General features: G+C 48.9%; 2 protein-coding genes across 3 annotated transcripts; one reads left to right on the top strand and one right to left on the bottom strand.

Annotated features, from left to right (window-relative positions):
• The first annotated feature begins 8704 nt into the window (after positions 1-8704).
• On the top strand, positions 8705-16094 carry LOC103701319 (FT-interacting protein 7-like). Its single transcript, XM_088720459.2, has 4 exons — positions 8705-11180; positions 11366-12702; positions 13771-14022; positions 14530-16094. The coding sequence occupies exons 2-4, from the start codon at positions 11428-11430 to the stop codon at positions 15994-15996; spliced, it is 2994 nt and encodes a 997-aa protein (XP_088576585.2). The 5' UTR covers positions 8705-11180; positions 11366-11427; the 3' UTR covers positions 15997-16094.
• A 1420-nt stretch (positions 16095-17514) lies between these two features.
• Positions 17515-20945, bottom strand: LOC103701320 (uncharacterized). 2 transcript variants are annotated; one of them, XM_039133193.3, is made up of 3 exons: positions 20648-20945; positions 20521-20559; positions 17515-18169 (listed from the first exon to the last, which is right to left on the bottom strand). In XM_039133193.3, exons 1-3 carry the CDS (start codon positions 20939-20941, stop codon positions 17594-17596), a joined length of 909 nt encoding a protein of 302 aa, XP_038989121.3. In that variant the 5' UTR covers positions 20942-20945; the 3' UTR covers positions 17515-17593. The 2 variants fall into 2 exon arrangements, with proteins under 2 accessions (XP_038989121.3, XP_089786398.1); XM_089930272.1 differs by lacking the exon at positions 20521-20559.
• Between the last annotated feature and the right edge of the window lie 1142 nt (positions 20946-22087).

Genomic DNA, 22087 nt, shown 5'->3' with positions numbered 1-22087 from the left:
TTTTCATTCGGAAACGAGGTCGGTACTTCTGCCGACTCTCGACTTCGTATCCGAGCCTTCGGATAATATTAATAAAGACATGTTATTTGGCTATGTCTTACCTTTCTTCTGGTGTGTACAGGTGTCCGAACTCTGATTACGCTAGCTAGGGGGGGCTCCGAGCTTAGACTTTAGGAAATTTCACCAAGTCTTGTAGCTCGGATTCGTAGGTCGTAGAGGTTGCCAAGTTTGGCTTTTAGGTTCTCATGGCTCCGGGTTCGGGCTTCGGGCCCCCAAGTGGGGCCGCGCTAGACCTACATAGGTCGCTACCGAGGTGCTCGGCCAAGCTTTTGAGCCTGGCTCTTGGGGCGCAGGCCCATAAGAAAGTTGTCCCCCAAAGGGGAGCTTAGGCCAATAGTCACATCGTCGCCAGGTTTTTCGCAGTCGTTGCCCTCGGACTCTGCCGAGATTCAGGCGAGCGAGATTGGGGCCTGTAAGGAACACCTCGGCCTTTGAGGTTATCTTCACAGGTTGACATCGGAGTCTGGGCATGGGGGCTGAATTTGGCCCTTGCCCATAAGGGTTTATATGAGTCGTGGTGGAGATCGTCAGTAGACGAAGCATGCACAAGGTCAGCGGGAGATTAATCTTACACCGACTTGTAGAAGCAATCCGACCTTGGCCAGATTAAGGTCCCGATTTCAATCGGGGTTTCACTGTCAATACGTAGATAAATATAACAAGGCGAGCATCAAATAGGATGTACCTTTTGTGTCTCCAAAATTGCGCCCCTCGTATCAGAGTAGGTGGCCTTATCTCCTCGCCAACTTCCGAAGTCATTCTTTGACTTTTGAGGAGCTCGGGCTTCTCATGAGCCCTATGGCGCCCGCCGAGGTTGAGGGGGTTTGGGGATGCTCCATCAATCTGCGACTCTTCCCGAGGTCGAGGGAGTTTGGGACTCTACGGTCGAGCCTCGGGGCATCCGATCTTAGTCGAGGAATCGTGCGCCAGGTCGGTGGGTCTGGGAACGCGCTACCGACCTGCGACGCTTCCCGAGGTCGAGGGAGTTTGGGACTCTACGGTCGACCCTCGGGGCATCTCGACCTTAGTCGAGGGATCGTGCGCCAGGTCGGTGGGTCTGGGAACGCGCTGCCGACCTGCGACGCTTCCCGAGGTCGAGGGAGTTTGGGACTCTACGGTCGACCCTCGGGGCATCTCGACCTTAGTCGAGGGATCGTGCGCCAGGTCGGTGGGTCTGGGAACGCGCTACCGACCTGCGACGCTTCTCGAGGTCGAGGGAGTTTGGGACTCTACGGTCGACCCTCGGGGCATCTCGACCTTAGTCGAGGGATCGTGCGCCAGGTCGGTGGGTCTGGGAACGCGCTACCGACCTGCGACGCTTCCCGAGGTCGAGAGAGTTTGGGACTCTACGGTCGACCCTCGGGGCATCTCGATCTTAGTCGAGGGATCGTGCGCCAGGTCGGTGGGTCTGGGAATGCGCTGCCGACCTGCGACGCTTCCCGAGGTCGAGGGAGTTTGGGACTCTACGGTCGACCCTCGGGGCATCTCGACCTTAGTCGAGGGATCGTGCGCCAGGTCGGTGGGTCTGGGAACGCGCTGCCGACCTGCGACGCTTCCCGAGGTCGAGGGATTTTGGGACTCTACGGTCGACCCTCGGGGCATCTCGACCTTAGTCGAGGGATCGTGCGCCAGGTCGGTGGGTCTGGGAACGCGCTACCGACCTGCGACGCTTCCCGAGGTCGAGGGAGTTTGGGACTCTACGGTCGACCCTCGGGGCATCTCGACCTTAGTCGAGGGATCGTGCGCCAGGTCGGTGGGTCTGGGAACGCGCTACCGACCTGCGACGCTTCCCGAGGTCGAGAGAGTTTGTGACTCTACGGTCGACCCTCGGGGCATCTCGATCTTAGTCGAGGGATCGTGCGCCAGGTCGGTGGGTCTGGGAATGCGCTGCCGACCTGCGACGCTTCCCGAGGTCGAGGGAGTTTGGGACTCTACGGTCGACCCTCGGGGCATCTCGACCTTAGTCGAGGGATCGTGCGCCAGGTCGGTGGGTCTGGGAACGCGCTGCCGACCTGCAACGCTTCCCGAGGTCGAGGGATTTTGGGACTCTACGGTCGACCCTCGGGGCATCTCGACCTTAGTCGAGGGATCGTGCGCCAGGTCGGTGGGTCTGGGAACGCGCTACCGACCTGCGACGCTTCCCGAGGTCGAGGGAGTTTGGGACTCTACGGTCGACCCTCGGGGCATCTCGACCTTAGTCGAGGGATCGTGCGCCAGGTCGGTGGGTCTGGGAACGCGCTGCCGACCTGCGACGCTTCCCGAGGTCGAGGGAGTTTGGGACTCTACGGTCGACCCTCGGGGCATCTCGACCTTAGTCGAGGGATCGTGCGCCAGGTCGGTGGGTCTGGGAACGCGCTACCGACCTGCGACGCTTTCCGAAGTCGAGGGAGTTTGGGACTCTACGGTCGACCCTCGGGGCATCTCGACCTTAGTCGAGGGATTGTGCGCCAGGTCGGTGGGTCTGGGAACGCGCTACCGACCTGCGACGCTTCCCGAGGTCGAGGGAGTTTGGGACTCTACGGTCGACCCTCGGGGCATCTCGACCTTAGTCAAGGGATTGTGCGCCAGGTCGGTGGGTCTGGGAACGCGTTACCGACCTGCGACGCTTCCCGAGGTCGAGGGAGTTTGGGACTCTACGGTCGAGCCTCGAGGCATCCCGACCTTGGCCGAGGAATCTGGGGATCACAAACGACCCAAGGTTAGAAGAGATAACTGTAATTATTGGAATGGTCGGATCATATGTAAAAAGGAGACCGAATCCGTGTTTTTGGTTGTCTTGAACCCCTAGGGGTTTTATTGGTAGTACATTCGTAGATTCTCGGAATTCCAGCTTCGCGGAATGGGGGTCCCTTCGAGAGATTTCAGCTTGTATGCTCCGGGTCGCTGTACTCGGGCGATTTGATACGGCCCTTCCCAATTCGGGGCGAGCTTTCCCTGCTCAGTTGGCTGAGAGGCCTCGGCCCTCCTGAGGACGAGGTCCCCTACTTTGAAGAGCTTGGGCTTGACCCGAGAGTTGTAGTATTGAGCCATTTTTTGTTGGTATCTTGCCATACGGACCCGGGCGACCTCTCGTGTCTCTTCGACGAGATCCAGGTTGTTTCTGAGCCGAGAAGAGTTGGAGTCAGGATCGTAATGCTCCACTCTTGGGGAAGGGAGGCCGATTTTCAGTGGGATGACAGCCTCCGTGCCGTATGCCAGGTTGAAGGGGGTCTCGCCGGTGGGCAATCGGAACGTAGTCCGATAAGCCCAGAGGACGTTGTACAGGTCCTCAACCCATTGTCCTTTGGATCGGTCGAGCCTGGCCTTGAGTCCCTGCAAAATAGTACGATTCGTTACCTCAGTTTCCCCGTTCGTCTGGGGATGGGCGACCGAGGTGAAGCGGTGGTCGATGCCGAGCTCAGAGCAAAATTCTCTGAAGTGGACGTTGTCGAACTGCCGGCCATTGTCGGATATAAGGATACGGGGGAGTCCGAATCTACAGATAATGGACTTCCACACGAAGTCCCGCATCTTATGCTCGGTGATCCGAGCCACAGGTTCAGCTTCGACCCACTTGGTAAAGTAGTCGATGGAGACGACCAGAAATTTCCTTTGTCCGGTTGCCAGAGGAAAGGGTCCCAGAATGTCGATTCCCCACTGGCCAAACGGCCAGGGGGCGGTGATTGAGGTCAGCAGGGCCGAAGGTCGGCGTTGGATGTTGGCGTTCCGCTGGCACCGGTCGTACCTCCGAACGAAATCCGTCGCATCCTTCTGAAGGGTGGGCCAGTAATATCCTTGTCGCAAGATCTTATGGGCTAACGACCGACCTCCCAGGTGGTTTCCGCAAATTTCTTCATGGACCTCTCGGAGGGCATAGTCCGCCTCAGTAGGGCGGAGACATCTGAGGAGGGGAGAAGTGAATGATCGACGATAAAGCCTATTTTCGTATAGGACATACCGTGGAGCTTGACGCCTGATCCGGCGAGCCTCAATCTCATCTTGAGGGAGGGTTCCGTCCCGGAGATAACAGACGAGCCCGTCGATCCAGCTCGGCTCGAAGTCGATGCACATGGTGGGTTCGGGTTCCTCCGTGCTGGGTGTCCGAAGATATTCGAGCGTCGTCTCCTTAGAAAGCTCGCTCATGCGGGAGGTCGCTAGCTTGGATAACAGGTCCGCCCTGAGATTCTCCGCTCTGGAAATGTGCTGGATGTTGAAAGAACCTAGGGCGGACGTAAGTTCCCGCACTTTTTGAAGATACTTTTGCATTGATGGCTCTTTCGCTTCAAAGTCCCCCTGGACTTGGCTCACTATCAGTTGGGAATCGCTGAAGGCCTTCAAATCTTCCACTTTCAGTTCTTTCGCCAATTTAAGCCCAGCAATAAGCGCCTCGTACTCCGCCTCGTTGTTTGAGGCCGGGAACTCGAGGCGGAGGGCTTGCTCGGCCACCACTCCGTCTGGGCTGGTGAGGATTAATCCAGCCCCGCTACCCCCCGAAGCTGAAGACCCGTCCGAATATAGAACCCACGGTTGCTTCGGGGTTCCATCCATAGGCGCAGATGGTGGCTCAGGGTCGTCCGGCAAGGTACATTCCACAAGGAAGTCGGCGAGAACTTGAGCTTTGATGGCCGGCCTGGGTCGATATTCGAGGTCGAATTCCCCGAGCTCTACCGCCCACTTGGCGATCCTCCCTGCACGGTCCGACCTCTGCAATATTTGCTTCATAGGCTGGTCGGTCAGTATGACTATTGTATGTGCTTGAAAATAAGGACGGAGTCTCCGAGCCGAGATGATAAGGGCGAAAATTGTCTTCTCAAGTTTAGAATATCGGGTCTCAGGATCCCTGAGGACCCGGCTGATGTAGTAGACTGGCTTTTGGAGCTTGTCCTCTTCCCGGACCAGGACTGAGCTTACCGCGGTCGGGGAAACGGCCAAGTATAAGTAGAGGACCTCGCCCCGTTGAGGCTTGGTGAGCAGCGGGGGAGAGGCCAGAAGGCGTCTGAGCTCTTCAAAGGCTCGCTGGCATTCTTCTGACCACAGAAAGTCCTTTGGCCGCTTAAGGATCTTGAAGAAGGGGAGACAGCGCTCGGCCGATCGGGAGACGAACCTCCCCAAGGCGGCGACCCGTCCAGTGAGTCGCTGCACTTCTTTGACTGTCTTTGGGGGCGTCATCTCCTGCAGCGCCCGAATTTTCTCGCGGTTGGCTTCAACTCCACGTTGGGTCACTATGAAGCCCAGGAATTTGCCAGAGGTGACTCCGAAGGCGCATTTTGCTGGGTTGAGTTTCATTTGGTACCTCCTGAGCTTGGAGAATGTTTCGTTGAGATCGGCCACATGGTGCTCCGCCACTTGGCTTTTCACCAGCATGTCGTCCACGTAGACCTCCATATTTCGGCCGATCTGGTCCTCAAATATTTGGCTGACCAGCCTCTGATACGTGGCTCCAGCATTCTTCAAACTGAAAGGCATCACCTTGTAGCAATAGGTGCCCTTGTCGGTGATGAAGGCCGTCTTCTCCTCGTCTTCCGGCGCCATCCGGATCTGATTGTATCCGGAGAAGGCGTCCATGAATGTCAGTAGTTGATGTCCTGAGGTAGAATCCACGAGCTGGTCGATACTTGGGAGGGGGAAGCTATCCTTCGGGCAGGCCTTGTTCAGGTCAGTGTAGTCCACGCACATGCGCCACTTCCCATTGGCCTTCTTTACAAGGACTATGTTGGCGAGCCAATCTGGGTAGGAGACCTCCCGGATGAAGCCGGCTTTGAGGAGTTTGTCTACCTCCTCGGCTGCGGCCCGTTGTCGTTCCGGGGCGGAGCCCCTCTTTTTCTGCTTCACAGGTCGGCTGGTTGGCTTTACCTGGAGTCGATGGACTATGACCTCAGGGTCAATTCCCGGTACGTCAGCGGGCGACCCGGCGAAGATATCAGCATTGTCCCGCAGGAAGCTGATGAGGTGACCCCTCTCGCGGATGCCAAGGCCGGAGCCGACCTGCACAGTTAGCTCGGGAAGATTTTTTCGTAGGGGAACTTGAACAAGCAGCTCACCAGGCTCTACTTACTTCTTCCAGGGATTATCCCTTGCGTCCAGGGTTTCTATGGGTAACGAGGGACCCGTTGCCTGGGCCGGCGCCTCGTTTGGCTGCTTCACTCTGTGAGCCGCCATGTAGCACTGCTTGGCGACCAGCTGATCTCCGCGGGCTTCGCCTACTCCTCGGTTGGTGGGGAATCGCATGAGTAGGTGTCGGGTCGAGACCACAGCTCGGAGGGCATTTAGCCCTGGTCGCCCCAGGATGGCGTTGTAGGCCGAGGGTAGACGGACCACAAGGAAGTCCATCCTCACAGTGCTTTCTCGAGGAGCGAGGCCGACCGTAACAAGAGAGCTGACCTCGCCCTCGACCGGGACCGAGTCTCCGGTAAACCCGATAAGTGGGGCATTAATTTTTCGGAGTTGTCCTTCTGGTGACCCCATTTTTTGGTAGGCATGATAGTACAAAACGTTGGCTGAACTTCCATTGTCAACTAGGACACGTTTTACATCGAATTTATTGACAATCATGGAGATGACCACAGCGTCATCGTGAGGGGTCTCAACCCCTTCCAAATCCTCGTCCGAGAATGAAATGACTTCGGCAGTACGCTGGCGCTTCGGGGAAATTCCTTGGGCTGGTCCTCCCGCCGAGGCTTCTCCGATTACATTGATGGTGCCGGCAATGGGCCTGTTGTCATCCGGATTCTCGGACGGTGCTGCGTTTTCCACTGGCCTCCTTTCTTTGCGTCGGTTCCGAACGAACCGATTGAGCACCCCACGGCGAATAAGCGCCTCGATCTCGTCTCGGAGCTGAATACAGTCCTCCGTGTCGTGTCCGCGGTCTCGGTGGAAGCGACAGTACTTCCTGGGGTTGCGCGGGAATCCCGTATCCCGCATGGGAGGTGGAGGTCGGAAGAAATCCCGGCCTTCGATCTCCATCAAAATTTCGGCCCGGGGAGCGTTGACAGGGGTGTAATTTTCGTACCTCCCTGGGTGTGTCCGAGGCCGTGGTGGGGACCTTGGTCGTGGTGAGGTCCTCCGTTGAGGTTGTCCCCGCTGCCGAGGCGGGCTTCTCAGTCGGGGGAGATTCTTCTCTCGGCGAGGGGATCGGCTTCTTTGGCGGCCGCGCTCCTCGCGGCGTTTCTTCTGCTTTCTTGAGGCGGGCTCGATTGCACCTCGCCTAGAGGCGATTGCCTCTTCGGCCTTAGCGTACTTCCGAGCTCGGGCCAGCATCTCAGTGAAGTCGGCCGGGAAGCTCTTCTCGATGGAGAAAAGGAATCGATAAGAGCGGGCCCCAGCCTTTAAAGCCGACATGGCTATGGACTGGTCCAGCTCGCGAACTTCCCATGTGGCGGCGGTAAAGCGGTCCAGATACTCCTTAAGGGACTCTCCCTCCTTCTGCTTGACATCCAGGAGGGAATCTGACGTCCGCCGTTGGCGTCGGCTGGCGGCAAAATTGGTGGCAAATTGTCTGCCAAGTTGCTCGAAGGAAGATACTGTGCTCGGCTTTAGCCCAGAAAACCAGAGTCGAGCTGTCCCTCGAAGAGTCGCCGGGAAGGCCTTACAAAGCACAGCCTCCGAGGATCCTTGTAGGGCCATAAGAGCTCGGTAGCTCTCCAAGTGATCGAGGGGGTCGGTGACTCCATTGTAGGGCTCCACTTGAGGCATTTTGAACTTCAAGGGGACCGGCTCATCCTCGATCTGGCGGAAAAAGGGGGACTTGGTGGTGAACTCAAAATCCCCATCTTGTCTTGCCTTCTTGCTGTGGAGCGCTTCAATCTGGCGCTCCAAGTGCTCGACTTTCCTATCGAGCTCCCCAACCCGAGGAACCGTCGCCGTGGTTTGCTCCGGCTCACGGTGGTCTGGGGCAGATTCGGCTTCAGAGGGTTGGGGTCTTCCGTTGGGACCTTCCCCAGGCAGCTCTCTCCAGGGGGAGGTCCGCCCTTCATTGTTGGCCCTTGAAGAGCCATGAAGATTCTGGCCCTGGGGGACCGGACCGTTGGGAGGGGACTCCGGCAAGAGCTGGGCCTGCGGGGGGAGCGTTGGTAAGGCCTCCTCACGTCGCAGGCCTTGAACGGCGGCCGCCAAGGCCTGGACTTGCTGCACCAGGGCATTGAATTGCTCCGGCTGGACCTGAGGAACCGGGTCAGCCGGAGTAGGTGAATTCTGGACGGAATGTCCAGGACTCTGTGGGGGACGCCGGGAGATGTTGGAGGCTCCCTTACTTCTCAACTTCATGATCGCAACTCGGGCCCTTCCTCTAGCGCCAACTGTTGCTGGAAATTGGACCCGGGGGCGATCATCCGTCGAGGAGGGGGAGCTGTCGGCGGACGCGAGGGAGTGATGATGCGTCGGCGGGCGGCGTCCTCTGTCGGGGTGCCTGCAGAAAAGCCGGTGGCCGGGTCTTCCGGCGCCGGCCCTCCGATGCTTAAGTTAGAGGGGGCAAAATAGTGTTTAAAGAAAATGGGAGCAGTAGTCTCCTCCCCTTTTCTCTTCCCCCCCCTTTTTAAGGGGGGAGGTTTACCTGCGATGTGACCGGACAAGGCCGTCGTACAGCTCGGCATGTTGCTTGATCCGGTGCACGGACAAATAAATAATTACACTGATGTCGGAGGTAAGGCCGTCGTACGACCTGAGCCGTCACGCGATCGGGTGAATCATTGCATTGATGTCGGCGGTGAGGCTGGGGTCAGACTTATCATGGCGGACAGGACTCTGCTGAGCTGATTTGCCGTGGAGAACTGAGGATCCGTAGATGAAAGGAGCCACGCGCATTAATTGTTGCGTAGGCCGGAGATTCACATTAATTGTTGCGTAGGCCGGAGATTCACATTAATTGTTGCGTGAACTGAGGATTTGTCGGGATCATGTGTAATAAATGCTGAGGCAGTGGCAGAATATGGCCCTTGGCCGGACCTCGGAGAGGTACGGCCGCGGCAGGTGGTCGACAAAGACCTGCCTTTGAGGTCGGAAGTCCTCTAGGTCGGATGATCCGGGATCGGATGCTCTGGGGTCGGGCGCCGACCTCAGTCGTCCGGGGTCGTCGACTGCGTAATCTTCCGGTGGCAGGGTTATTGTATTACTGGGGGAAAACCGTATTCCCCCAACAATATATATATATAGTGTATATATTTTAGTTTGGATTTGTGGAGACCGGAGAGGAAGGTACCAATCAGTTGGGTTAACAGCAATTGGGATGGTGCCGTGGACAAGCAAAATCGTGTTAGATCCATGCTACATGTTCTCAAAAAGTTTGAAGGCCAAAACCTTTCCCCGAACGAATTTCACAATTTTAGGACATGGCGAGTCTTGTGAATGCATACGTTTCTGACCCAGCACTTCTTTTTTTAGAACTTTTGTTTCCTTCGCTGTGTCTCCTTCCACGGTTTGATTCCCCAAGAGGTTTTGTTTTGGCCGGGGGCGCGGCGTTTGCGCCCCTGACGTACTTTCTGCGGTGCATTGATAGGATCTTGTTGTGGGTGGTAGAAAGCATGAGTCGGCCAAAAATTTAGCATTGTTTTTTGTAGCAATTTAATGCCATTGAAGTGGATTCAAGAAAAAAGAGTGCTCATTTCAAACTGATCTAGTTTAAGCGCATTTCTCCATGGCTCGATCTGAAACATAGTAGGTTTAAGTACTAATACGGAAGCAGTATGTATGTATGTTTCAGTTTCTTGTTGAAATAAAGGAATGCAGCTTCTCCCGTTTGACTTGGCTTCTTGCAGAGGCAAGGAATATAAAAGAAATCAAATCATCATCGTCTTCAGTGGAGAGAGAGAGAGAGAGAGAGTTTGGGGGGATAGAGAGAGATGCGAAGGGTGCGTAGAGTGCTCATACGGGTGGGAAAGACCAAAAAAAGACCTAACAACCAAAATAAAGCGGAAGAAAAGGATGGATAAATCAGAGGGACCCAATTGGTCCCACAAAGGATTCTCTTCTTTATATCAGCCAATATTCTTCAGCATGGGCTGCCCACACGTGGCTGGGCGAACTTCCTTTTGGCCCACAAGTAAGCCCACTTGCCTCTTTCCACCGCTCGTAGCTGGTCACGCATCGAAGTCGTGGGATCCCAAAAAAACGCCGATGGCCGCATAGAAACCATGCAAAGCTGCTTTTATCAACTGTTCACGGATTCCATTGGACTTGAATTTGAATTGTATCTCCCCATGGATGATAGATGAAAGCTGGAAAGCGCAGCAGTGAGACACGGTACTCCTGAAAGGAAAGTTGATCAGATATATTACAAGAACTTTTGAAATGCTATTTGTAGCAGTAGTTAGGCATTGGAATTAAGTTATCAAGTATATGGATTTAATGGTCATAAAGAAGGCTAGAATAAGCTATCCATGGGAAGGAGTCAAAATGGGACTATAAAACTATCCTATCCTCGTCTCCTTCGCGTATTGGATAGCAATAAACTGGTCCAATCACATCAAAAACCCATCTTATACCTCCCTTCCAGTGAGGTAACCACCCTACCGTAAACCAATTTATATATGTTTTTTAGCTGACTTGACTTCGGAGTGATGCGGAGTTCCATGACTCGACCAATATATTAAGTCTCATAAGAAACCTCTGAGAGCTACGGGTTGCCTCTTCAGTTGCTGAAATTTTGTTCACAAACACATTATATAATCACGGAACTGTTGCGAAAGTACAAACAGGGAGAGCAGTAAATCATATCTTGGGATGTGCAAACATCGCAAATTTTTAATCATAATAGATGAAGAAGAGTATCACGCAAAGCCACTTCCCTATTTCAAAAAGCAAATCTCACAGTCTCCCTCTTCAGCTCTTCTTGGGAAAATAAAGACACATCAGAACATGACATGGTTAAAAGCTCAAACACTTTTCATCTTTAGCAGCGTCTTTAACAGAAACTCGCATCAAAAGAGAAGAGCTTCCAACTCTACAGGCTCTTCCTTTGTACGATGCAGTACACTAGAAACCAAAAAGAAGAAACATTCCAAGCAGTGAAGCCCATTAGTGTACTGATGTTGTCTTCAGACAGTAAGTATGCAATGAATTAATTAGGCTCGATATCCGCGTGCAAGGTAAAACTTTCAGCATCCTAAGAAAGAAGCCCGAGGACACAATCTCACGTGCATTATTGTAAGGTATGCATATATGTGCAGTTCTTCAAAAGAATACACAAAGTGTCACGCTCTCACAGCACACCCAAATAAACCACCTTAAATTCTAGTTCTATGTAAAACCCAACGTTAACTCCCATCCCACTCCCCTCTTCTTTCCTCCACATCTCCTTTCTGGTTTTATTCTCTACTATTAACTCCGTTATTAGTTTTAGTACATCGTGGTTAACACCTTAGAAGAGGTGGAAAAAAGGAAGGAGAATAGGAAGAGATGAAGGTGGCGGTGGAGGTGTTGGAAGCGCACGACCTGGTGCCGAAGGACAGCGGCGGCACGGCGAGCCCCTTCGTCGAGGTGGACTTCGACGGGCAGCGCCGCCGCACCCAGACCAAACCTCACGACCTCAACCCCTTCTGGAACGAGGTTCTCATCTTCGACGTCGCCGACCCCCTCGACCTGCCCAGCCGCACCATCAACGTCGCCGTCTACCACGACGGCTCCGCCGGCGGCGGCCGCCAGAAGGGCCGGAGCTTCCTCGGCCGCGTCCGCCTCTCCGGCTCCTCCGTCGCCCCCTCCCGCGAGGAGGCCGCCCTCCAAGTCTGCTCCCTCGACCGGCGCCGCCTCTTCTTCCCCGTCCGCGGGGACCTCGCCCTCCGCATCTTCGCCGTCCTCGGCTCTTCCAAAGCCTCCTCCAGCCACGCCCCCTCGACGACCACCACCGTCCCGGAAACCCATTCCTCCGAGAAGCCTCTGCCGGCCACCAAGGAGAGGAAAGTCTTCCACACGGTGGGCTTCGAACCTGCGCGGACTCGGGCTAGAGAATTCACGAACATGGAGAAGAAGCACAGCCGCAGCCACCACTTCCGGGCAGAGGCAGCAGCGCCGGCGCCGGCGATGCACATGGAGGCCCCTCCACAGCCGAAACCCGATTACGGTCTCAAAGAGACGCAGCCGCCGGTGGCCGCCCGGACGGGCTACCGCGGCGGCACCAAGATCACCACCACCTACGACCTGGTAGAACAGATGGAGTACCTCTACGTCAACATCGTCAAAGCTCGAAACTTGCCGGCGATGGACATCACCGGCAGTGTCGACCCCTACGTCGAAGTGAAGCTCGGCAACTTCATCGGACGCACCAAACACTTGGAGAAGAACCAGAACCCGGAGTGGCACCAGGTGTTCGCCTTCTCCAAAGAACGCCTCCAGGCTGACCGCCTGGTTGTGTCGGTGAAGGATAAGGACCTCCTCATGGATGGCTTCGTGGGGAGAGTCGTCCTTCCCTTGGTCGAGGTCCCTTCCCGGCTCCCCCCCGACTCCCCCCTCGCCCCCCAGTGGTATAGACTCGAGGAGGAGAGGAGGGATCAGGACGTTGGGAGGGGGGAGCTGATGATGGCGGTGTGGAAGGGGAGCCAGGCTGACGAGGCCTACCCTGAAGCCTGGCATTCGGACGCCCATACCATTCCCTTGGAGGCAGTCCTCCACACCCGTTCCAAGGTCTACTTTGCTCCCAGGCTTTGCTACCTCCGTGTTCATGCCATTGCAGCGCAGGTAGCGCTCATCATCTTCTTGGGACCCTTTCTTTGGTTTCTCTTAATTATGGTTGATTTTCTTATTGGTTTTTTTTTTTTTTGGCTTGGAATACAGTCCTAATTATCAAATTTTGTATGAATATCCTTATAAAATATTTATTTTTATGTATACCCTCATAAAATATTTATTTTTCTATTCTATTTTTTATTTTTATTTTTGCATATATACCTACGCTATCTAACGCTATTAAAAAATTAATGGTTTTAAATTAAAATGACTGAAATACCCTTAGTCAGTAGATATGTAAAAAAAATATTTATAATGCGATCGCGACGGGAACAAAAAAGATAATTTCAAAATTTCATTTTATTTTTAGTTAAAATAAATATAGTTTTTATTAACAATGTTAAAAGATTCATTATATTAGAAATATTTATGTTAAACAAAAGTGTTTTATGAGGATATAGAAATAATTATAAATTTTAAAAGGGTATTCATATATACTTGAATTTTTAGAAATGTATTTATGTAAAAAAAATCTTTTTTTATCATAAACACTGTCCTTTTTCATGGAAATAGGATTAACAAAAAGTTATGTAAATTCTTGCAAATTTTTGTGATTGTTTATGTATGTTTAACAGGACTCATCATGTATTTAATATATATATATTTGCTATTATTTGTAGGCAGTGTCATGGGATTATGAGTTCTATTGATGCGCCACTCTAATGCCATGTTATATATGCGAAGTTGATGAGTAGTTGGATGACGCCCTGCTGCATTTATTTTTGATATTGGTTACTGCTTTGATAACGTATTACGCAATGTATTGCAAATGATTGCTGACTGAGTTTTCTTGTGCAATTGATTGAAGCTGAAGTTCTCCAAATGTTTATCTATCTTACCTCAGCTGTTGGCAGTCTGCATTATTTTAAAACACACAATATGAGTCTTTTTTTTGTTTTTTTTTTCCATTCTGATGAGAACACGCATACTTGCTGCTGCAGTTATATTAGAATTTATTAAAGTAATTAATCTAATAAATATTTCTTCTTCTTTTTTATCCCTATTATGAGTTTGTGACAGGACCTGGTTCCCTCTGAAGCGAGCCGGCTCCACCCCGAGACGCACGTCAAGGTTGAGCTCGGACATCAGATCCGGTTCACCCGACCCTCCCCGGTCCGCTCGCTGAACCCGTCGTGGAACGAGGAGCTCATGCTGGTGGGCAGCGAACCGTTCGATGAGCCGGTCACTATCACGGTTGAGGACCGGATCGGTCCGGGCAAGGACGTCCCACTCGGCCGGCTCGTCCTCACCAAACCCAGAATCCCAACTCAGGCAACGTTGCAATTACAATTCCAGCAAACATAGATTTATTTCGTTATTTCACCTGTCCACCAAATAATGGATAATAAATACCAGATTTTTAACTGGCACAGAGGTTTAACTATTTTCCTTGAGATATTTTTTTTTCTCTAAAAGAACCCTTTTTTTTCCATCTTTGTAAAGAAAACAGCCCATAAAACCAATATTTACATAAGTTTATAACCAAGATGACATCCATTTTCTCCTGTGAAAACCATGTACTGCTTTACTGAGAATTAGCTAATAGCTTATTTCGATTCTCCACTGTTCTTTTAAATAATGGGGATAAATATATATTAACTAGTTTTTCTTTCAAGTGATGTTTTTTTTTTGTTTAGTTTTGAAGCAAAACATGAGGGGGGCGAGGATGTTAAATAAATGCAGTTATTACATTATGGTTCAATTAGCATAAGAATAAGAATAGAGGCTTCTAAGGCCTTTGTGATGGATATAACAGCCGTTATTCCAAATTTATTCCAGGCCGACCACCGCAGGATTATGCCCGCCCAGTGGTTTGACCTCGCCAAGCCCACCTCCTCTTCCGCCGCCGGCGGCGAGGAGAGGAGGAGGGAGTCGACTAAATTCTCGAGCAAGCTCCATCTCCGGATCTTCTACGACGCTGGCTACCATGTCATCGACGAGCCCGTCCAATACAGCAGCGATTTCCAGCCATCGTCGAAGCCGCTCCGAAAGCAAAGCATCGGAATTCTGGAGCTCGGCATTTTGAGTGCTAAAGATTTAGTGCCAATGAAGGCCAGCAATGGCGCTGCCACGACCGACGCCTACTGCGTCGCCAAGTACGGCCCCAAATGGGTCCGGACTCGGACCATCCTTGGATCCCTGTCCCCAAAGTGGAACGAGCAGTACACTTGGGACGTCTTCGACCTCTGCACCGTCCTCACCATCGCCGTGTTCGACAACTGCCAACTTTATAACAATGGCAGCAAGAACGGCAATGGCTCCAAGGATCAAAGGATCGGCAAGATAAGGATTCGGCTCTCGACCTTACAAACGGATAAGCTTTACACTCATTACCATCCACTGCTAGCTCTCGAGCCTTCTGGTCTGAAGAAGTTTGGCGAGCTGCATTTAGCTATCCGATTCACTTGCGCGGCGTGGACGAACATGCTTCTCCTCTACACGAAGCCGATGCTTCCGAAGATGCACTACATCCAACCGATCCCGGTGATGCAGATGAACTACCTCCGCACCCAGGCGATGGGCGTGGTCATGTCTCGGCTTGCACGGGCCGAGCCGCCGCTCCGGAAGGAGGTGGTGGAGTACGTGCTCGACGTCGGGTCCCATTTGTTCAGCATGAGACGGAGCAAGGCCAACTTTGGACGTCTAGTCGTGCTGTTCTCCGGTGTGCCGGCGGCAGCCAGGTGGTTCGACGGAATTCGGTACTGGAAGAACCCGGTAACCACGATACTGGTCCATGTGCTGTTCTTGATACTGGTGTTCTACCCGTCCTTGATCCTGCCCACCGTTTTCCTCTACCTCTTTGCCATCGGAGTCTGGAACTTCCGGTTCCGGCCGGCGGAGCCGCCGCACATGGACACGGAGCTGTCCTGTGCGGAATTGGTCACCACAGAAGACCTGGACGAAGAATTTGATCCATTTGTGACGAGGAGGCCGATAGAGGTGGTGAAAAGGAGGTATGACCGGCTGAGGTTTGTGGCGGGGAGGGTTCAGGAGCTGGTAGGGTTCTTGGCGACGCAGGGGGAGAGAGTCCGGGCCTTGTTGAGCTGGAGGGACCCCCGGGCGACGGCCATCTTCATAGTCTTTTCAGAGATATTAGCCGTTCTCCTCTTCGCGACACCGATCCGGGTGGTATTGGCTCTCGTCGGCCTGTACCTGCTGCGCCACCCCAGGTTCAGGAGCAAGATGCCCTCTGTGTCTCATAATTTCTTCAGGAGGTTGCCGGCCGAGTCTGATATACTCCTATGAACTAATGAGCAGGAAGGATCGAAGGATGTGTATTGTATTAGACTACTGTTAGTCTTTAATCATCTCCTATGAATATACTCGGTTAGTGTTTTATGGAAGGACCCATGAGAATGGTATCTCTTTGGTTGTTTCAAACTACAAGAGAAGGGAAGGAGGATGACACTTTCTCTTTTTCTTTCTTATTTACTTTTCTTTTTTTTATGATGGAGCAGTGAGTGGATTCTGGTATATTTGGCTTCGTAGACCTTTTTCCCGGGAGAGTTATCGGTCTTTTGGTACGTCTCTATCGAACAAAAATCCTCTTGAGGCGATTATGCAGAGGGTATCGCATCCAGAGTCCGAACGGACCGGACTTCTTCTGCTAACAGAGTTTATCCGCCCTATATTATTTTTTGTAAAAAAAAAATACATGAGCCATCGTCGATCAGGCCATCCATCTGAATCCTTCTCTTCTTCCTCATCAAGCTATTATTTCCTCTCGATCCAACCATGAGGCCTTTCTTCTCCTCCTTTGAAACACAGAGTCTTTACTGTGTTAGCTAGTATATAGTATATGGTTAGATGATAATATATATATATAGCAAATTAGTCATCCAATGATCTATATATATTTTCAGACAAATTGATATATAGTTTTCTGAATATTATGTTCATCAGTACACGTATATGACTAGATGATACATACTCAATGAATTTTTATACATATTTTAATTTTTTTTGATATATAACCAATAGCGACCTAATATATATTTCAAGAAAAATCTATATACAGTTTGTAAAATATGGTGTTTATCAGTATACAATTCATGGTCATGTGATATACATTTGAGATGGATCCCTTCATGGGGAAGAAGATTCAGAGGAGAAAAGCTTCATGGCCAAATGGAGAGTGAAGAGTACTGGTTTAGAGAGAAGTTTCTTCCCAAACAGCATTGCACCCAGATGTGTCAATTTCTACTTTCAAATGGTCATGAAGATGCCCTCGAAAATTCCATGTGTGCTCTATGACCTGTACTCCACCCTCTTCTTGGGATAAAAACAAAGATATGCTCATAACTTAGGGCACTCTTTTTCTCTTCATGTTTGCACCAGATGGAAGAATAAAGTGGGTAGGCTGGACCACCATGTTGCCTGTTACTTTGGACCCAAAAAAGGTTGCCTGACATGAAACAGAGTTTCCCAATCACAGCCATGTTGTATCACTAGGGTGTCCATTGGGCTAGCTGAGCTAATGGCAGACACAAAACCTATACATGTTCCCTTCCCAGAAAAAAAGAGAAAAAAAAGAAAGAAAAGAAAACAAAGAAATATCCTTGTTTGACATCACATGTGTACTGCCTTCCATCTCATGTTGGGAGCCAGTTGTATCTTTAATCATTTTCTGATATAAGCTGCTCCTAAAACTACCATATCCATAACCATCAGTCTATCATACCATGTCCCAGTGATTTGGGATCAGCCTTATGAACATGGTCTTGGAAACAACTATGAGAATACACACATGCCATATACATAATCTGAAAAAAGAGGCAGGAAAACCCGCAAATAAATTATTGCACCAATAGAAAAACACAATACTACAGTTGCAGTCCCTTTATCAGGATGACAGCATCCTAGATGAAAGCAATATTAGCAGAGCTATTGTTGTTAGAAAGCTTACAATCATCCCACTCAGCAAAATCCAATCCATGGTAGCTAATTTACCACTCATTCTACTTGTCTTCTGGTTTTCCTGGAATTTATTTGCATTCACATCATTCATCTTCACCGATCCTTGTAACTTTCTCTTCCTGAGCAGCATAGACTGGAGTTCACTAATAAAAGTTCCCCCTATATGATATCTTGTGGTCGAACTATTCATAACCATCGCAATAGGAGTTTCTTCATGACCGCCATTGCCAATTTGCTGCCCTAAATTCTGCACTGTACATGGGCAGGGTTCTGGCTCTCTTGAACAAGCACAACTCTCGCATGAATCCTCCTGGCAAGGAGCAGCTTCCAAGTTAATGTTACCTCCGTATGCATTTTCTTTTACCTGAGCTGAAGGAGTCTCGATCACTTCACCAAAAACAGACCACCTTCCCACTGATGTAATCTTTACATCTGTTGAGGTACCTAACATACTCTCTGAAGCAATTACAAGCACTTGGATATATCCCTTAGTATGGCCAACCTGCAGTTAGAGAAGAAAATCCAGGTACCAGGACAGGTTATAACTTCATCAAAGGTTTCAAATGATAAAAGGTAAACTTGAAGGACTGTTGATTTTTCGATCCTCTAAGTACCCCTTTTCTGAGAAAAGGTGCTCTGGTTGTTAAGATTTTTGGCCTGCTTAACTTTACACTGAATAAACTAAAAAATTACAAATAACAGAAACACAAACTGACTTACATTAGAAAGAATGAATAAAATAGCCTCCTCACCAAACCAATACCATCAGATGCAATTTCAGCAATCCACATCCTCTCAAAAATTACAAATAACAGAAACACAGACTTAAATTAGAAAAAAGGAATAAGATGGCTTCCTTACCAAATGAATACCATCAGTAGCAATTTCAGTAATCCATATATGACAACTGAATCTCATATATGAGATTTTTTTTTCCAAAACAATTTGCATGAATAAAAGGGAAATATGGGAAATGGATGGAAAAAGTGATTGGGTAGGAAAAAGAAGTAAGATGAACATGAAAATCAGATATGTCTTAGCGAAGAGAAGGAAGAGTATAAAAAATAGAAAATGTAGAGCAATATAATTCCAAATCAAAATATTAGAGTTCAAAAGGAGGAAAACGAAAAAAGGTCAAGAAAAAGAGGGGGGCAAGAGAGAGAGAGAGAAAGAGGGATGAATCGAAGAAGATAGAGTTTTCACTCCAGAAACTTATGCACATTGTCATCAAATAAATTTACATTTGCATGCTCTCTTTCACTTATCAATAGAATAAATTAAACCCTGTAGATAACTTTGCAATCAAATAACCCTATGTTTAAGCTTTTTAAGCACCTTGCAAGAATCATCCTCAATGCAAACCAGAAAAACAAGAAAACTAGAACACACTACTGTATTCTTTTTCTAAATCCTTATTACAAGAACACTATTCGACAGAAATGAAAGCGAAGTCTGGGAAAAGAATTAGTCCAGAGACTGGGAAGGAATTCTGTGACCATTTAAGTTGCACATCAGCAATGGAGCATGTCGGTTGAACAGCATTCGAATAACTTCACTAAATTCTAAACTTTATTATAATAATCAGAAGCCCTCTCTTAAATAAGAATAAAATCCTTAGTTAGCAGACGGGATTACAAGTGCAGGAGTGGATTCAGGTGAAGATAGAAAATAATGAATAATAAACATTTAGGAAGCAATCGCAGGGACAAATTTCCAGAGAAAATTCTGAAGCGGGTGCCCACCTTGTGGAAGTTTCCTGCTACTAAGTCAATAAATCTTAAATCTTGATTCTCAAACTAGGCTAGAGATGGCTGTTTCAAGTCTTCATAATCTCAAAAAAAAAAAGCCTTTCATGTGGCCATATATCTTGAACAGGTCTAAACAATAACAATTTTAAAGATTTGGTTTTGAGAAGGTGGATTATTTACCATGATTTGTCAGAATTAAAATGAAGAACAGGAATTTCTCCTATGCTTAATGAAGCAACGACAAAAAAATATGAGCTTCAACCCACAATCAAATAACAAAACAAGGTTGAGACTTGAGAAACCTTTATTAGTAGACAGTAAATATGCTGATTGTTCTGACTTATAGAAGTCTAATTTTATAAGCGAACCAAAAAAAGCGAACAACAGCCTGTAACATTAAGATGACACTAAAACGATTACGGCTATTCGTAGAGATATTATTATTAGTTTGAAAGCTTCTCAGGATGTATTAGCAGAGTTCGTCAGACTGTTTCTCAGTATATACCTTCCATTCATGAAACAGCACAAGCAAACTGTAGCTAAAAAGGTGATTAACAAAGTACATCAACCATTAAGAACCATATTATTTATCTTGATATCGCGTAAGCGAATGATATTTCTACTCAATGACAAAAAGGATGCCTGGCTTCTTCCAGATGTCAGATATTAACTCTCTACAGGGCGTAACATGATTGACAAATGCCCTTGCATCTTTCTTCAACAACTTAAATTTACAAATGTCATGGAAAGTATAACTGTGATATAGAGGCCAAATTCCCGTTTAAGAAATTAAACTTCCAATTCCATGCATTTTATATCTCCATGTTTTGCAATCTAACATAATACCACTTCTCTCAAATCATTCATTCTATGCTCTCGTGACTCTCACAATTTCCTGTACTTACTTCTACTACTAATAACTACGATCGGAAATTAAACAAACACTTACAAAGCATTCAATCACCAAAGACCCAGATCAACATGTTACATACTAAAGTAACTAAACTGTTCGGTTTCACAGTTATTCAACCAATATCTACGACAAAAAAGGAAAAAAAATGTCAGAAAAAAAGGAAATTTTTATGGAGTGATTAAGAATATTTACCTGGTTAGGAGAGCATCCGAATGTCTTCATATATATAGTCTGCATAAAGATCAAAGAGCGCATCACCAAAAGAGTGGGGGGAGGTGGGGGGAAGAGAGAGAAAGGGGGGGGGTGGGGAGAGGAAGACCTGCGTGCCCGGGATTTGAGAGTTGGAATTGAGGTCGCGGATGAGGCAAGCTCTGGGCTTCTTCTTCGGCTTCACGCCGACGGCAGTCAGGGGGAGGCGGAGCTCCGGGAGAGCTCCGGCGGCCACCACGTCTTCGATGTCTTCCATCCCGACGAGGCCACCTCTTCCTCGCGTTCTCACCGCGGCGCTCCGCCCGGAGAGGCGGTGATCGTCGCGGCGGCGGCGAACGGTCGCGGTCGCATGCAATGGTGTTACAAGCTCGAGTACTCGGATTACGGATCCGGGCGCCTGCATTAGATTTTTGAAAGCCCCCTCGGCTAAGTTTTTAGATGAACTAATTCGCACAAATAATTTAAAAGATGGGCTGTGATTGTGCTAGGCTCGGCCTCAATGGTACACTTGAAAAGTTAACTGGGCCGAAAAGAGTTTGGAGCATATCACAAACAGTTCCATGAACACTTTCAAGCCCAACTATAATTCGAGTTGGGCTTAAGGGGATGGCAAATACGTACATGTAAATCTATATAATAAATATCAATTTATCATGATTTATGACAAGCTTAACAATAAAATAGTTGGACTCATTATGATATATGATAAAACATGGAATGTATTTTAGCATATCTAGGAATTATCAGAATAGTACTTCAATATAATTATTAATCTGCTTGTTGTTTTTCTTATTGATGGAATCATATTAGTTTGTTTTGTAATAATCTGCAGTATAAAAGATGCCTAACTCTTGTCTATTGGTTAATTCACAAAAGTTCTAGTTGTTGCACTAAGTGTATGGTTCAGTATTGACTAATATTTTGTTGCCTACAGGACAAAATAGATCATAGTGATAAATAATACAGATAAAATTGAGTAATACATAAGAAAAAAAAATGTTAAAGAACACCACTCTAGAGTTTGATGATTGATCCAACCCTCATGTGGGACATTCAGATACCTTAAGTGCATCTATTGCACCAATCCTTGACAGTGGCATAGGATGGGGAGCAGAGAAGGGAACAACAACAAAACTCTTGGTGAATACAAGTTTACTCACAGTTAATTACCTTATAATTTGTTATAAGAGGCATCACACACACTGCACTACACATACTAGACAACTAGTGGAGAAAAGGCATGTGGATTCGATCCAAGGGGAGGCAGGGCCACTTTAGTTTAGTGCAATGGTTTCCAGCTCCGTCCACTGGCACCAAATCAAATTGGTCCTTGAATTGGCCCGGCTAGCCCAATACTCAAGATTGGGCTCAAAGTGTACTTGCAGGGCTGGTGGGAAATATTAGACTACATTTCATGCAGTTCAAGCAAGCCCAAGGATACGGACATAAAACATGGAAGGAAATGGCACCACTGCTAATCTCTTACAACTTGTAATATGTTGGAGAGAGAGGATGTGTCTCTTTTGAGATGATGCATATTTACTGGGAG

Source organism: Phoenix dactylifera, chromosome 4, assembly GCF_051530095.1.
Source record: "Phoenix dactylifera cultivar Ajwa chromosome 4, Ajwa_hap1_PhDact_Kaust_v1.1, whole genome shotgun sequence".
NCBI classification, from domain to species: Eukaryota; Viridiplantae; Streptophyta; class Magnoliopsida; order Arecales; family Arecaceae; genus Phoenix; species Phoenix dactylifera.
Note: the sequence above shows the minus strand (reverse complement) of the source record. Positions and strands in the feature narration are given on the sequence as shown.